This window comes from Vitis riparia, chromosome 17 (assembly GCF_004353265.1).
Source record: "Vitis riparia cultivar Riparia Gloire de Montpellier isolate 1030 chromosome 17, EGFV_Vit.rip_1.0, whole genome shotgun sequence".
NCBI classification, from domain to species: Eukaryota; Viridiplantae; Streptophyta; class Magnoliopsida; order Vitales; family Vitaceae; genus Vitis; species Vitis riparia.
Genome location: NC_048447.1, coordinates 17,607,850 through 17,623,392, shown reverse-complemented (window position 1 = coordinate 17,623,392; position 15,543 = coordinate 17,607,850). Strand labels below are relative to the sequence as shown.

Below are 15,543 nucleotides of genomic sequence, written 5' to 3'. Positions count from 1 at the left end.
ATGGCGTTAGATATTTGGGGCATTTTCTCACGTCGTAGTTTGGATGAGACTCAAGTGGAGCCTGAGCTTTCATCTCATCGGACACGGTGGGCGTGCACCGGGGTTTCGATAGGCCATACTTCATGCGCCTTGAGGGTTGGGCTCGCCTTGAGGGGGAATGGAGCTCTCTGGCTGTGACAAGGGTCCTGTCTCTGCTGATAATGCTGAGATTGAGGAGAGCTTCGGATCCTCAAGACATTGTTTTCTTCCCTGAGTTTCCTTGTTTCTTGGAGCAGAATTTGCATCTGCCGTTCGTTCTCTCGCTATCGTCTTTCCATGGTGTCCCGCCACTTGGAGTGACTTTCGACACCTCTGGTTGAAGCACGACTCCTTGAGGGTGAAGTCATCTTTACAGTTGGAAGGTATAGGATTTACTGAGAAGAGAAGAAGCGTTCCCACAGACGGCGCTAGTGTTGATGGCAAAATTCCCCTGCTATAGTAATCGTCAACAGCAACGGAATCTCGGTCAACGCGTAGTAGTAATTCCTCCTTCCTCCTGCAAAAAGATATCCGGACAGGATGTCCGGATACACCCTCCGATGATTCTGTTAGCCATTGCTCAAGAGATCAAGCTATCAGGCATTTTTTTAGGGATCGTTAGCCTTACCTTCCTCTTTGTGTGAAGCCTCTTTTATACAGTGTAAGAAAGTATGGCACCACTTTGCTAGCGGGTCCCATCGTCATGATTGCGGCTCATAGGGCGGCAAAGCAATCATGACATTTCTGGTGGCAGGTGGCGGTTGTCAGGAAGGTATTTAGGCGGTGGACGTCACCGTAATTTATGACTTTTAAATATCGGGGATGTGTCAGGAAACCTGAGAAGACTTGGGAATGTCTTATCGAATGTATCTTGCATTAATGATGAGTGACAGTTCAGGAGACTTGGTCGTCAGTGTTGTCAGAGTTATCTTTTTTATTGCGAGTGGAGGTGGATTCGGCGAATCGCGAATGTCCGACGAGCTAAGCTGCCTAGGTATGCTGTCACTAGAGTAGCCGGACATGTCTGTCCGGGGAAGTTGAATCGTCCTCCTTTCCCATTCGGTGGAAGACGCTGGATGTGAAATATCCGGAGAAGGTGGAATGTCGACCGAATCCGGATATGAGATATCCGGCTGAGGTGGAATGTCGGTCGGATATAATGGCGGCTGTGAGACATCCGGGTGGAATGAGCGATGATTCCCGTCCGAGTGGAATGAGTTGTGCCATGCGTCGCAAGGGGAACCGTCCGCGTGGTTGACCGAAAATTCTCTATTGTACCAAAATACTTTGCCTTTTTACGTAGTAACTCTGGTCAAGAAAAACTAAAGAAAGAGTCACTACGGGTTTTGTAGTATTCCGGGTATCGTTCTCAAGGACTGGCTTATGAAAATTGTCAATACTAGAATAAATGAATTGTTTTTGTTTAAATCCTTAAGTGAAAAACAATATGTGAATAATGTGAAACCAAGTAAAAGAAATTCAATTAATAAGAGAAAATGAATATTGATTTTAAATTCAATTGATTCAAGTTTGGGGTTTTCCACAATCCAACCTAGGGTATAGAAATTATAGAAAACAAGGGTATTTTAAGTAATATGATCTTAGGTTTTTGGGATCCTTGGCCACTCGCGATCAAGTTGGGTTCTATAACTCAAAATTGCATCCGAAACCTAATTTTTCCTTTTTAAAACAGATTCCTAAAACCATCAAATAATGAGATTGATTATCAATTTAAGATTTGGCTTTTTAACCCTTCCTACTCCTTATAGCTTTGTTTAGGGGCAAATAACGGCTGGTAAGACGAGGAAAACAAATGATCAAGAATTACCAAGAATCACTAGTATCGAGTAATAACCTACCGTATTATTCCCTAAACGAACTCACAAGGATAGGATAAAAATAATAATAAATTGTCATCCAACCAATAATTAATCTCATTGTTATAGTAATTTACCCATTGTCCCTATAGATTTCCTAGCCCTTAGGTTTTCATGCTTCAAGCCCCAAGTTGGCTCTTAGCCTCTCATGGGGGTGATGTCACATTCACAATCCATAATAGGGTAAAAGTCCATAATTTGAATCAAAAGAAACTAAAAACAATATATTCAATAAAGAAGAAAAAGAAAACAAACCAAAGTTCTTGTCTTCTTCCACCTTCAATGTCAAACTCTCCAGAAAAAAATCCAAGATTCCTAAAACCTAGAATTGAAAGAGTTTATATAATATCCTCAATTACCTAACATGTGACACACTCTCATTGGCCACTTATTACAAAATAATTTCCTAAAAATGATTAAAAAATAATAAAATGGTGAGTTCTAGTCGTGTGGGGTCCACCTAGGGTGGATGGAGTGCTTTAGATGCAATTCCCGAGGTAGAGGAGGCGGAACATCAAAGTGGCAGTGGGTGAATTCGAAATTAGTGTCATTTCGAAGTGGATTTCGAATTCATAAGTTGAATAGATGCAATTCCCGGGGTAGAGGAGGCGGAACATCAAAGTGGCAGTGGGTGAATTCGAAATTAGTGTCATTTCGAAGTGGATTTCGAATTCATAAGTTGAATTTCGAAATCATAAGTCGAATTTCGAAATCATTTCGAAATGACCCTCCAGCTTGGTGCAGTTGTCTTCAAATGGCCATAACTTCTTCATTTCAGCTCCGATTTGAAAACTGCTTGAAGTGTTGGACTCCTGACTTCCCGAGTTTCGAAACAATATATAGTATGTATATAATGGACTCCAGAAAGTGCTCCAAATTTATCCTCAAAGTCAGAGTATATAATGCCATCAGATTTTTGAGTTCTAAATTTCCATGCAGCTGAATCTTGCTTCATGCCTCATTTCCCATGCTTTCTTGCCTTCTTTCTTACTCCATAATGGTCATTTATCATCCTCCAACCTCATGATATCCTTGTTTTGCCTTTCCTTACGTTCAATGAGTCTTGACTCACTTATTTCCTCATTTAGCCCTTTCTTGATCTTTCAAAATCTAAAGTCATTCAATTTGCACAATTTTCTTCCCTTGAACCTAAGATAAATCTCCAAAGTATAGATTAAACTCATGGCTAGGCCTTAGCATTGATTTAGGTCAAGTTGGGTGATTTGAATGTCCTTTGGTGCACAAATCATATCGAATATGTGCCATTATAGCACATATTTTGGCTCCAATCATCCCCCTCAACCTAAACTTTGCTAGTCCCTAGCAAATGAAAAGAGTAAAAAAGAATGAAAAACATGTAATGAGATTCATGAAACCATATTAACTCAACATAACATGTTTCACACACAAGATACCCAAGTAGACAAATTTCCTAGAATTGAGCAAGATGACACAAGATATGCAATTTCTTAGTTTTCTCACCTTATCTTCATATACATAAATGTGCATCCATGTTTAGCATTCCCTTTAGTGTCTCTTGATTTTCCCTTGATTGGTTCTTTCCACCTAAACCTCATGTTCTTAATTTTGGTGTCCCCTCATAGTATTTTTCTTAAGACTTTTTCTTAAACTCAAATTTCATCATTCTTTAAGTTAAAGAGGAGGAAAATTTATTTTGATTTTTCTTTCTTAGTTTAGGAAATCTCCTTCTATATGGCTTAATAGGGATCCACCGGAAACTCTCGAGTTTTCACCCAAGGTACCAGGTATTGAGGACCTTTATAGGCCACTTACCCCTCAGGTATCACCCTAGCTCAAGGTAGAACAAGGTCGAATTTCCCAAACATTTTTTTTTTCATTTATCTTTTTTTTTTTTTTTTTTTCAAAACTGAGTTTAGCTTATGTAACGAGCAAGATACCGATGACTCCTAACCAGTTGGTTTCGGGCACCAGGGCTTGAAGACACAAGGCCATTACCCCATCAGATAATTGCTCAAGCTTAAATCAGTCATTTTCAATTTTTTTTTTCATTTCCTCATTTTATTACTTAAGAACAACTCTTTTTAAGTTAAAGAAATTATCTTAATCAAGATACCATAAGGGTACACGTGCTTTGTGTGTGTTTTGAGTCTTAAATAGAAAATAACCATCAAAGAAAAATTGAAGGTATTCCAAGGATTCAACCTAACTATTTTTGCACTTAAAGGTATATAAAGATAAGGTACGTGAACTAATACTCTTACTCTAACTGCATTTTTTCTCAAATTCTAAAGAAATAATACTACTTAAAGCATTCTCATGCCAAATAAACCATGAGTTACCAAGGCAAATCAAGAATCTCATTAGCTAACCAAAGATGACATGCAAACTTTTGAAAAAAAATTAGGGCTAATAGGCTAATAGGCCTTCCCCCCTCAACCTAAATTACACATTGTCCCCAATGTGTAGGATAATGGGTCAAAAGAAAGGAAAAATGAATATGTTACCTCAAGATCATCAAGTGAGAAGTTTGTTATGTGGACTTCATATAAACTGTAGGAGCTTTGTCACCTTGAACACATGTGAGGCTTACCTTTTCACTCCCTTGAAGTTCGCATTTACCTATATCACTCGGATGTTTGCAAGCTAAGTTACTACAACTCATAAACTCATTAGTAAGTTAAAAACAAAAATAAAAAAAAATAAAAAACGCTAACCATATTGCTAATGACTAATTGAAAATGCAAAACTAAATAAAAGAAAATAAATAAAAAAATAAAATAAAACAAAATAAAAGAGAAATTAAATGAATAAAAGTTGTACCTAAATCTAATTTTTACCTACTGGATTTTCAGAAAATGCTTCAACCCTTTTGAACATCCCCATCAAGAAAATGGAGATTCTCCTCTTGTGTCTCAAATCTTTCAATGAAATGCTTTAGGCGCTGACCATTAACTTTGAATTCATTACCTGTCCTCGGATTTTGAATGGTCACGGTGCCATAAGGGAAGACTTCTTTTACCATATAAGGGCCATTCCACCTTGACCTAAGCTTTCCTGGAAAAATGTGAAGCTTGGAGTCATACAACAACACCTTTTCACCTTGCTTGAACTCCCTTCGTAAAATAAGCTTGTCATGGTAGAATTTGTGTTTTTCCCTTGCATTACGTAAGCATTCATAACTCTCATTTCGATATGCCTCAAGTTCATTCAAATCATATTTCCTTTTAGCTCCAGCTTGATCTGAATCAAAGTTCATCTTCTTTACAGCCCAATATGCACGATGTTCGAGTTCTACAGGCAAATAACAGGCTTTACCATAAACAATTCGGTACGGTGACATGCCAATGATAGTCTTATAGGTTGTCCTATATGCCCAAAGTGCATCACTCAACTTGGTAGACCAATCTTTTCTTGTAGTATTGACTACTTTGGTGAGGATTCTCTTAATTTCCTGATTTGCTAGCTTAGCTTGCCCATTCGTTTGAGGGTGATATGGGGTGGACACTTTATGCCTCACTCCATATTTCTGCAAAAGAGTGGAAAATGGCTTATTACAAAAGTGTAAACCTCCATCACTAATGATTGCTCTCGGAATGCCAAACCTAGAGAAAATATTCTCCTTTAAAAATTTGAGCACCACTTTGTGATCATTGCTCTTGCATGCCACTGCTTCTACCCATTTAGAGACATAATCCACTCCCACCAAAATATAGAGATTACCAAAAGAAGGAGGGAATGGTCCCATAAAGTCTAGGCCCCAACAATCAAAGACCTCAACAACACAAATATGATTTTGAGGCATTTGATACCTTGTGTTGATTTTCCCCAGTTGTTGACATTGTGGACAACTTTTGCAGTGAGTGTTACAATCCTTGAACATAGTTGGCCAATAGAATCCACTCTATAGAATTTTTGCTGAAGTCTTCCTTGAAGCAAAATGACCTCCACAAGCTCCTTCATGGCACATTCGCAATATGTCTTGTTGTTCATCCTCTGGAACACATCTTCACATAATTTGATCCGGGCAAAACTTATACAAATATGGATCATCCCAAGCATAGTGTTTTGCCCTCGAAAGAAAATACTTCTTTGTTTCCATGTTCCATTCTGATGGAAGCTCTCCGGTTGCCAAGTAATTGACTATATTTGCGAACCAAGGCAACTTCTCCACTGCACAAAGTGCATCATCAGGAAACTCATCATTAATTTGTTCTTCCTCGAAATGTGACTCTACTTTAACTCGGGAAAGATGATCAGCAACCACATTCTCTACCCCTTGCTTATCCTTAATTTGAATGTTAAATTCTTGAAGGAGAAGGATCCATCTGATAAGTCTTGCTTTGGCATCCTTTTTGTTGAGTAGATATTTCAAGGCCGAATGATCAGTAAAAATTACTATTGAAGTTCCCAAAAGGTAGTTCCTGAATTTATCAAGTGTGAACACCACTGCAAGGAGCTCTTTTTCAGTAGTTGTGTAGTTCTTCTGAGCATCATTGAGGGTTTTACTAGCATAGTACACCACATATGGTTTTCCATCCTCCCTTTGACCTAGTACGGCTCCCACTGCATAGTCACTAGCATCACACATCAACTCAAATGGGAGAGACCAATTTGGAGATCTCACAATTGGTGCAGTAGTGAGGAGTGACTTTAGCCTCTTAAAAGCTTCTTGCCATGCTTTAGTCCATATGAATTCTGCATCCTTAAGTAGTAAAGCACAAAGAGGTTGAGCGATTTTTGAGAAGTCTTGTATGAACCTTCTATAAAAACCTGCATGTCCCAAAAATTGTCTCACCTCTTTAATAGTAGTAGGCGAAGGTAGCTTTGAGATGAGCTCAATTTTTGCTGGATCTACCTGAATGCCCTCTTTAGAGATGATATGACCAAGTACTACCCCTGAGGTTGCCATGAAGTGACACTTCTCCCAATTAAGGACCAAATCCTTCTCAATGCACCTTTTCAAAACTTTTTTCAAATTTAAGAGACAATCATCAAAGGTCTTCCCATAAACAGTTAGATCATCCATGAAAACTTCCATGATTCTCTCTACCATGTCACTGAAAATACTAAGCATACACCTTTGAAATGTGGCCGGTGCATTACAAAGACCAAAAGGCATGCACCTATAAGAATAAGTGCCAAATGGGCATGTGAATGTGGTTTTCTCCTGATCCTCCAATGCAATGGCAATTTGAAAATAGCCTGAATAGCCATCCAAGAAGCAATAATAGTCATGACCAGCTACCCTCTCCAAAACCTGATCTAAGAAAGGTAATGGAAAATGATCTTTCTTGGTGACTGCATTCAACTTTCTAAAATCAATGCATACTCGCCAACCTGTAGTCAACCTTGTAGGAATGAGCTCTCCTTCATCATTCTTCATCACAGTTATCCCACTTTTCTTAGGTACTACTTGAGTGGGGCTCACCCAACTACTGTCAGATATAGGATAAATAATACCTACATCTAAAAGCTTCAATACCTCATTTCTGACTACATCTTGCATAAGGGGATTTAGCCTTCTTTGTGGCTGCCTTACTGGTTTTGCATTCTCTTCCAAATAAATATGATGCGTGCAAATCAAGGGATTTATCCCTTTCAAATCTGAAATTGACCAACCAATCACTCCTTTATTCTCCTTAAGCACCTTCAAAAGTTTAATTTCTTGCTCTTCAGTTAATGTAGTTGAAATTACCACAGGTTTTTCTTCATTTGCCTCTAAATAAGCATACTTTAAACCATGTGGTAGGGGCTTTAACTCTGGTTTGCTGATCTCCACCTCTTCCTTTTTGCTTTCTTCATCATTCTCAACACTGTTCAAAGATTGAATCGTATATTTTTCTTTCCATTCTGTAGCAACTTGAACACATTCTTCCTTAACGATTGTAGAGAAAAATTCATCTATATTTTCTTCCATTAACTTTTCTGTGTGTTCTTGCACCAAGGCCTCTATAAGGCATGCTTCCTCATTTTCCACATCATCATGGTCCATTGGTTGCTTGCATAAATTGAAGACATTCATTTCCACTATCATGTTCCCAAAAGATAATTGCATCAATCCATTTCGATAGTTAATGAGAGCATTGGCTGTAGCAAGGAAAGGTCTCCCAAGAATAATTGGAACAGAATTCATACCCTTTTTCAATGGTTCTGTATCTAACACCACAAAGTCCACTGGGTAGTAGAACTTTTCAACTAGCACCAAAACATCTTCGACTACTCCTCTGGGTACTTTAATCGAACGGTCTGCTAAAGAGAGTGTAATGGTAGTAGCCTTAAGCTCTCCCAATCCCAATTGCTTATAGATTGAATATGGAAGCAAATTCACACTAGCTCCCAAATCTAACAAAGCCCTTTCCACGAATGAATTTCCAATCTGGACTGAAATGGTAGGACAACCTGGATTTTTGTACTTCACCATTGCCTTATTCTCAATGATGGCACTGACTTGCTTGGTGAGGAATGCTTTCTTGCTTAATTTAATCCTTCTCTTCACAGTGCATAAGTCTTTGAGGAACTTTGCATAAGCAGGAACTTGTTTGATCATATCAAGGAGTGGAATGTTGATCTTCACTTGCTTCAAAACTTCCAAAATCTCTAAAGTCTTATCCCCCACTTTGTGTCTCTGCATAGCTGAAGGGAAAGGCAAATGATTGGAAACACTCATTTTATTTTTGCTCACAATGACTTCCTCATATTTTTCAGACGCTTTCTCATTTCTAACATTTTTCTCCACAGTTGGTTCATCTCTAGCAGGAATATCTTCACTTACAGGTAACTTGGGCCCTTCATATTCTTTCCCATTTCTGAGTGTGATAACTGCATTGCAATCTTCCTTTTGCACTTCAGAAATTTCATTTACTCCTCTCGGATTTTTCTGTGGTTGAGCTGGGAATTTTCCTTTCTCTTGAGATAAACTTGCAGCAAGTTGGCTCAAAGTGGTTCGAATATCTACTAGTTCTTGAGATGTTTGAGCATTTATCCTATTTTGATCTTCATTATGCTTGTCTTGCTTCTGTATAAACTCTCTCATCATGTCTTCCAAGCTTGAGTTAGATGATGAGGTTTGATGTTGCTGTTGAAAATTCTGAGATGGCATTCCTTGTGGTTGAAAACCTTGCTGCCCATTAGTCTGATTACCCTGAAATTGGTTTCCTTGCTGTTGAAACTGGCCATTGTTACCTCCCCTCCATGATAGATTTGGATGATTCCTCCAACCCGGATTATAAGTGTTGGAATATGGAGAATTGCTAGAATATTGCTTGTATGTCCCTAAGGCATTGGCTTGCTCCGTAAACATGTCTTGCACTGCAGGTAGAGTGGGACAAGATTGCACACCATGTTCCGTAGACTTACATATCAAGCACAGTTGAGTTACCCCATCATTGACTATTTGTACCTCTTGAACTCCCTTGGATTCCAAATCATCCAACCTTCTCATAACGGTTGCTAACTTTGCTTGGACATCTAAACCCTCTGGTAAGGTATACACTCCACTAGCTCTTGCTCTGTTCATTGTTCTATCTCTAGATGGTTCCTTGACGATTGGTTCATCCCAACTTCTAGATACCTCAGCAACATAATCAAGGAATTGAAATGCTTCATTGGGGTTTTTATTCATGAAATCTCCTTCACACATAGTCTCGAGAAGTTGTTTCATTGGTGGTGCCATGCCTTCATAGAAATACGAAACTAGCATCCAGTTGTCAAATCCGTGATGGGGGCATGCTGCAACAATCTCCCTGAATCTTTCCCAACATGCAAAAAATTTCTCATCCTCCATAGCCTTGAAATTCGAGATCTCCTTTTTCAATGCACAGGTTCTATGTGTTGGAAAGAATTTCTGCAAAAACACTGATTGTAGATCACCCCAATTTCTGATACTATAGGGTCTAAGACTATTTAACCAATTCTTAGCTTTATCCTTCAATGACAAGGGGAATAACTTCATGCGAAAGATCTCCAAAGGAGTGTTGGCTTCTCGAAAAATTGAAACGATGTCCTCAAATTCCTTGATGTGAGAGTACGGATTTTCATTTTCTATCCCCCTAAAAATGGGTAGTTGAGACACCACTTGAGGCCGAATGGTAACATGATCATGATTTTGAGGTAGCATAAAACACGATGGTGTGCTTAACTTGGGAGGATTTAAAAGCTCTCTCATAGTTCTTTGGCCCTGCACAGGTGGTTGTGGCCTATTGTTATTACTGTTGAATTCTTCAGTGTCCTCCATATTTGGTTGAGATTCCTTAGTTGTTCTTTGAAGTCTACCTGAAAGATCTCTTTCCCAACCAAGCATAAAATAGAAGAAAAATATGTATAAAGATAAAAAATAAAAGAACTAAAACAAAGTAATTCACTATATCCTAGTTATGACGATTGCCAGTCCCCGGCAGCGGCGCCAATTTCTTGACCGAAAATTCTCTATTGTACCAAAATACTTTGCCTTTTTACGTAGTAACTCTGGTCAAGAAAAACTAGAGAAAGAGTCACTACGGGTTTTGTAGTATTCCGGGTATCGTTCTCAAGGACTGGCTTATGAAAATTGTCAATACTAGAATAAATGAATTGTTTTTGTTTAAATCCTTAAGTGAAAAACAATATGTGAATAATGTGAAACCAAGTAAAGAAATTCAATTAATAAGAGAAAATGAATATTGATTTTAAATTCAATTGATTCAAGTTTGGGGTTTTCCACAATCCAACCTAGGGTATAGAAATTATAGAAAACAAGGGTATTTTAAGTAATATGATCTTAGGTTTTTGGGATCCTTGGCCACTCGCGATCAAGTTGGGTTCTATAACTCAAAATTGCATCCGAAACCTAATTTTTCCTTTTTAAAACAGATTCCTAAAACCATCAAATAATGAGATTGATTATCAATTTAAGATTTGGCTTTTTAACCCTTCCTACTCCTTATAGCTTTGTTTAGGGGCAAATAACGGCTGGTAAGACGAGGAAAACAAATGATCAAGAATTACCAAGAATCACTAGTATCGAGTAATAACCTACTGTATTATTCCCTAAACGAACTCACAAGGATAGGATAAAAATAATAATAAATTGTCATCCAACCAATAATTAATCTCATTGTTATAGTAATTTACCCATTGTCCCTATAGATTTCCTAGCCCTTAGGTTTTCATGCTTCAAGCCCCAAGTTGGCTCTTAGCCTCTCATGGGGGTGATGTCACATTCAAAATCCATAATAGGGTAAAAGTCCATAATTTGAATCAAAAGAAACTAAAAACAATATATTCAATAAAGAAGAAAAAGAAAACAAACCAAAGTTCTCGTCTTCTTCCACTTTCAATGTCAAACTCTCCAGAAAAAAATCCAAGATTCCTAAAACCTAGAATTGAAAGAGTTTATATAATATCCTCAATTACCTAACATGTGACACACTCTCATTGGCCACTTATTACAAAATAATTTCCTAAAAAATAATAAAATGGTGAGTTCTAGTCGTGTGGGGTCCACCTAGGGTGGATGGAGTGCTTTAGATGCAATTCCCGAGGTAGAGGAGGCGGAACATCAAAGTGGCAGTGGGTGAATTCGAAATTGGTGTCATTTCGAAGTGGATTTCGAATTCATAAGTTGAATTTCGAAATCATAAGTCGAATTTCGAAATCATTTCGAAATGACCCTCCAGCTTGGTGCAATTGTCTTCAAATGGCCATAACTTCTTCATTTCAGCTCCGATTTGAAAACTGCTTGAAGCGTTGGACTCCTGACTTCCCGAGTTTCGAAACGATATATAGTATGTATATAATGGACTCCAGAAAGTGCTCCAAATTTATCCTCAAAGTCAGAGTATATAATGCCATCAGATTTTTGAGTTCTAAATTTCCATGCAGCTGAATCTTGCTTCATGCCTCATTTCCCATGCTTTCTTGCCTTCTTTCTTACTCCATAATGGTCATTTATCATCCTCCAACCTCATGATATCCTTGTTTTGCCTTTCCTTACGTTCAATGAGTCTTGACTCACTTATTTCCTCATTTAGCCCTTTCTTGATCTTTCAAAATCTAAAGTCATTCAATTTGCACAATTTTCTTCCCTTGAACCTGAGATAAATCTCCAAAGTATAGATTAAACTCATGGCTAGGCCTTAGCATTGATTTAGGTCAAGTTGGGTGATTTGAATGTCCTTTGGTGCACAAATCATATCGAATATGTGCCATTAGAGCACATATTTTGGCTCCAATCAGTGGTCAAGGGAGAGGGAGCCACGTGGCACTTTTTAGTGAGGACCCCACAATTAACATCAATTATGAGGCTCAAATCCTGATGGTTGCAGTAGTCAATGAATTCTTCTTTAAAGATATTTGTTGTCCTGAACCGAATACAATCATGGATTCCACCCTCTTCAAATACACTTCCAACACCCAGAACGCCACCTTGTTCTACAAGTGTCCCTCAGGGTTTGAATATCCCGCAACTTCGGACTTTTTCTGTTTGAAATACGGTGCTCCAGAGCATGCTTTTTTTGTGGTAAATACGTCTCTGGCCACTGAACTCGTAAGCGTATGCGGGGCTGGTGTGGTCGTTCCGGTCCTTGCAACTGCTGCTCAGGGCTTTATGAATCATTCATTAGCTTTTTATCAAGTTCTGAATGAAGGGTTTGAGGTGAAATGGACAGTAGAAGAGGGACAATGTGAAAGTTGTGCTGAGTCTGGAGGTAGATGTGGATATAATTCGAGTTTGGGCCAACCTAGTTGTTATTGTCCTAATTCCAACCCTAAAGGCGCTTCCACCAATTGCACCAACTCCAAGTTTCCAACTGCTTTGAATTCGCTTAAGTCAAGTATGTATCCCTTTTCTCCTCAATATATATTTCTAACTCCGTTCTTTCTGCACTGCTTTTATTAGATCAATACATTTGCGGCGATGAGATTATTCATAGTTATTTGGATACGCAGCAATGATTTTCCAAGTCAAATATTCAATTTCAATAATTTTAGGAAGATTTTAAAATATTGTATTGTTTTTCAAACTCCAATAATAAGAAAAACCCAATTACTTGTAAAGCTATGGAACGTCCATGTACAAGTCAAGTCAACTGCTTCTATGGCAAATTTCTTATCCTCTTGCCGCTTTCCCCAAATACTTGTAAAGCTATGGACGATGGACCTGCTAGACATCCATATACAAGTCAAGTCAACTGCTTCTATGACAAATTTCTTATCCTCTTGCCGCTTTCCTCTCATTTTCCAAATTATTTTATTAAGATTTTTAATCTACACGTGAGTTCTGGTTTTATAATTAAACACCTGGCTGCACTTGTCAAAATCTGAATATTAAAACATAAAATTAAATGAAGAGAAAGAAACTATTAACTTATGAATAAGAGACTAGAAATATTACTTACTCTCACTTTAAGATCCTTTACTATATTTTCTTTTCATCTTAGGTAAGTTTATCTAATGCATGGATTTTTGTTGCAGCATCCGAGACCATCTTAAAGAAAATCATAATCGGTAATCTTTTCTTCCTATGTACTTTCTTGTTTATTCCTCTATTTATGTACCAAAAATTCAAAGAAAATTCTGTGTTGCGAGTTATTCTAGTTACTATATTTTCTAAATTGTTTGACCTCTTTTCTCATCTTAATTACAGTCATTGCTGCAGGAGGAGCTGGGACATTATTTGCTAGCATTCTTATAATCTTCTACTTCAAAAGAAAACTATCAAAACATATACCAATGTTCATTTGGAGAAAGAGATCTGATGTTGATCAAAACATTGAGGAATTTGTTAGGAATTATGGATCTCATGCTCCAAAGAGGTACAGTTATTCAGATGTTAAGAAAATGACTAATTCATTCAAGGATAAATTAGGCCAAGGAGGCTATGGTGGCGTTTACAAAGGAAAGTTAAGTGATGGCCAACCTGTTGCAGTCAAAATCCTCAACACATCCAAAGGGAATGGAGAGGATTTCATTAATGAAGTTGCAAGCATTAGTAGGACTTCTCATGTCAATATTGTCAACCTTTTGGGGTTTTGTTTTGAGGGTGGCAAAAAAGCTCTCATATATGAATTTATGAGCAATGGGTCTCTTGAAAACTTCTTATGTAGTGAAAGTCCTTTGAAAGCCAATAAAAACTTGGGATGGGAGAAGTTGTACCAAATCACAATTGGGATAGCTAGAGGACTTGAGTACTTGCAATGTGGGTGCAGAATAAGGATATTGCATTTTGATGTGAAACCTCACAACATCCTTCTAGACCAAGACTTTTGCCCCAAAATCTATGATTTTGGGTTTGCTAAATTATGCTCACCAAAAGAGAGTACTGTATCAATGTCAATAGCTAGAGGAACTATTGGGTATGTCGCTCCAGAAGTATTCTCTAGAAATTTTGGCCGAGTCTCACACAAATCAGACGTCTATAGCTATGGAATGATGGTTCTAGAAATGGTTGGAGGAAGACAAAACCCCAATGGTACAATTGATCACACCAACGACACATATTTTTCACATTGGATTTATAAGAATCTCGAGCAACAAGAAGATCTAGGACTAGAGGGCATTGAAAACAAAGGGGAAAATGAAAGTACAAGGAAAATTATACTAGTGGGTTTGTGGTGCATACAAACAGATCCAGCGAATAGGTCATGCATGAGTAAGGTGATTGAAATGTTGGAAGAAATCATAGAAGCCTTGCAGATCCCACCAAAGCCTTTCCCATCTTCTCCTCCAAGGTTTCCAAAAGACTGTTCATCCTTTAAATCAACACTATCACAATAATATATTCCTACAATTGTATGTACTCATTATTTTATCAATCAAACAAGTTGATACATAAATTATTTTGCGTGGAAACTTTTGATAATCAAATTGTTTTGTTTACATCATGTCACATCCCTTCAAATTTGTGAAGCTTATGAGAATTTGAGAATATAGTTCTGATGGAAATTGTCTCACATTTTTTCCTTTGTTCTTTTAGGTTGGCTTTGTGAACATGATATAATTTGAATGAAGATAAATTAAGACCTTGTTACATATTTCAAACTAAATCTCTTGCTGCTGAAAATAAACTACAGCGCTACGTAGTGTTTTGTAAATGTCTCATTTCCTATCTGGTTACTTCCATAAGCTTCTCCGGATGCAACTTAATTTCTTTCTAACTTCATCTTTTGAACAAGGTAGGTCAGCCAAAATTGACGTTTCTAGGAAAATAGCCAGCCTTATTATTCTGGTCAGTCGGGATTCAAGCTTGATTACCAGGAAAATGAAGCCACCACATGGAGCATGTCCAAAAACTATCATGCTAATGAATCCACATCAATCAATGAGATTCAAATCCTAAAAAAGTTAGAGAATATTTAGATTTAACAAAATTCCACCCTCATCCAAAAAATGACATATTAAACAACATGAAAAACAAAAACATAAAGAAAAAAAGAGAGAAGTCCAATTAGTGGAAAATGTCTCAAAAAATCAAAGGGCTTAGCTTCCACGCTTGTTCCTGGCAGACAGTGACTCTTCATTTCAATTTCAACTAGACTAATCAATCTGTAAGTTTCCTATGAAAATTAAGCAAATTCTGCCATATTAAGAATCTAACCACCCAACACCTTTATTTTTTTTGGTTGTATATGATCATTCTTATTGCTATGTGCTCTGAGAATCAAGAGAGCCCAAAAGGAAAACTTAACAGCTT

The 15,543-nt window shown here is 37.7% G+C and overlaps 1 protein-coding gene and 1 pseudogene across 1 annotated transcript; one reads left to right on the top strand and one right to left on the bottom strand.

The window, feature by feature from the left end:
* Nucleotides 1-4,737: 4,737 nt before the first annotated feature.
* Nucleotides 4,738-10,110, bottom strand: LOC117904178 (annotated as a pseudogene).
* Nucleotides 10,111-12,184: 2,074 nt separating this feature from the next.
* LOC117905117 (LEAF RUST 10 DISEASE-RESISTANCE LOCUS RECEPTOR-LIKE PROTEIN KINASE-like 2.1) lies at nt 12,185-14,717 on the top strand. Its single transcript, XM_034818023.1, has 3 exons — nt 12,185-12,685; nt 13,326-13,358; nt 13,498-14,717. The coding sequence occupies exons 1-3, from the start codon at nt 12,232-12,234 to the stop codon at nt 14,625-14,627; spliced, it is 1,617 nt and encodes a 538-aa protein (XP_034673914.1). The 5' UTR covers nt 12,185-12,231; the 3' UTR covers nt 14,628-14,717.
* Nucleotides 14,718-15,543: the final 826 nt, after the last annotated feature.

Coding starts and splice junctions, on each gene's coding strand:
- LOC117905117 (XM_034818023.1), top strand. CDS start 12,232: ATGGATTCCACCCTCTTCAAATACACTTCCAACACCCAGAACGCCACC. Junction 12,686..13,325: donor TTTGAATTCGCTTAAGTCAA/GTATGTATCCCT, acceptor TTTTTGTTGCAG/CATCCGAGACCATCTTAAAG. Junction 13,359..13,497: donor CTTAAAGAAAATCATAATCG/GTAATCTTTTCT, acceptor TCTTAATTACAG/TCATTGCTGCAGGAGGAGCT.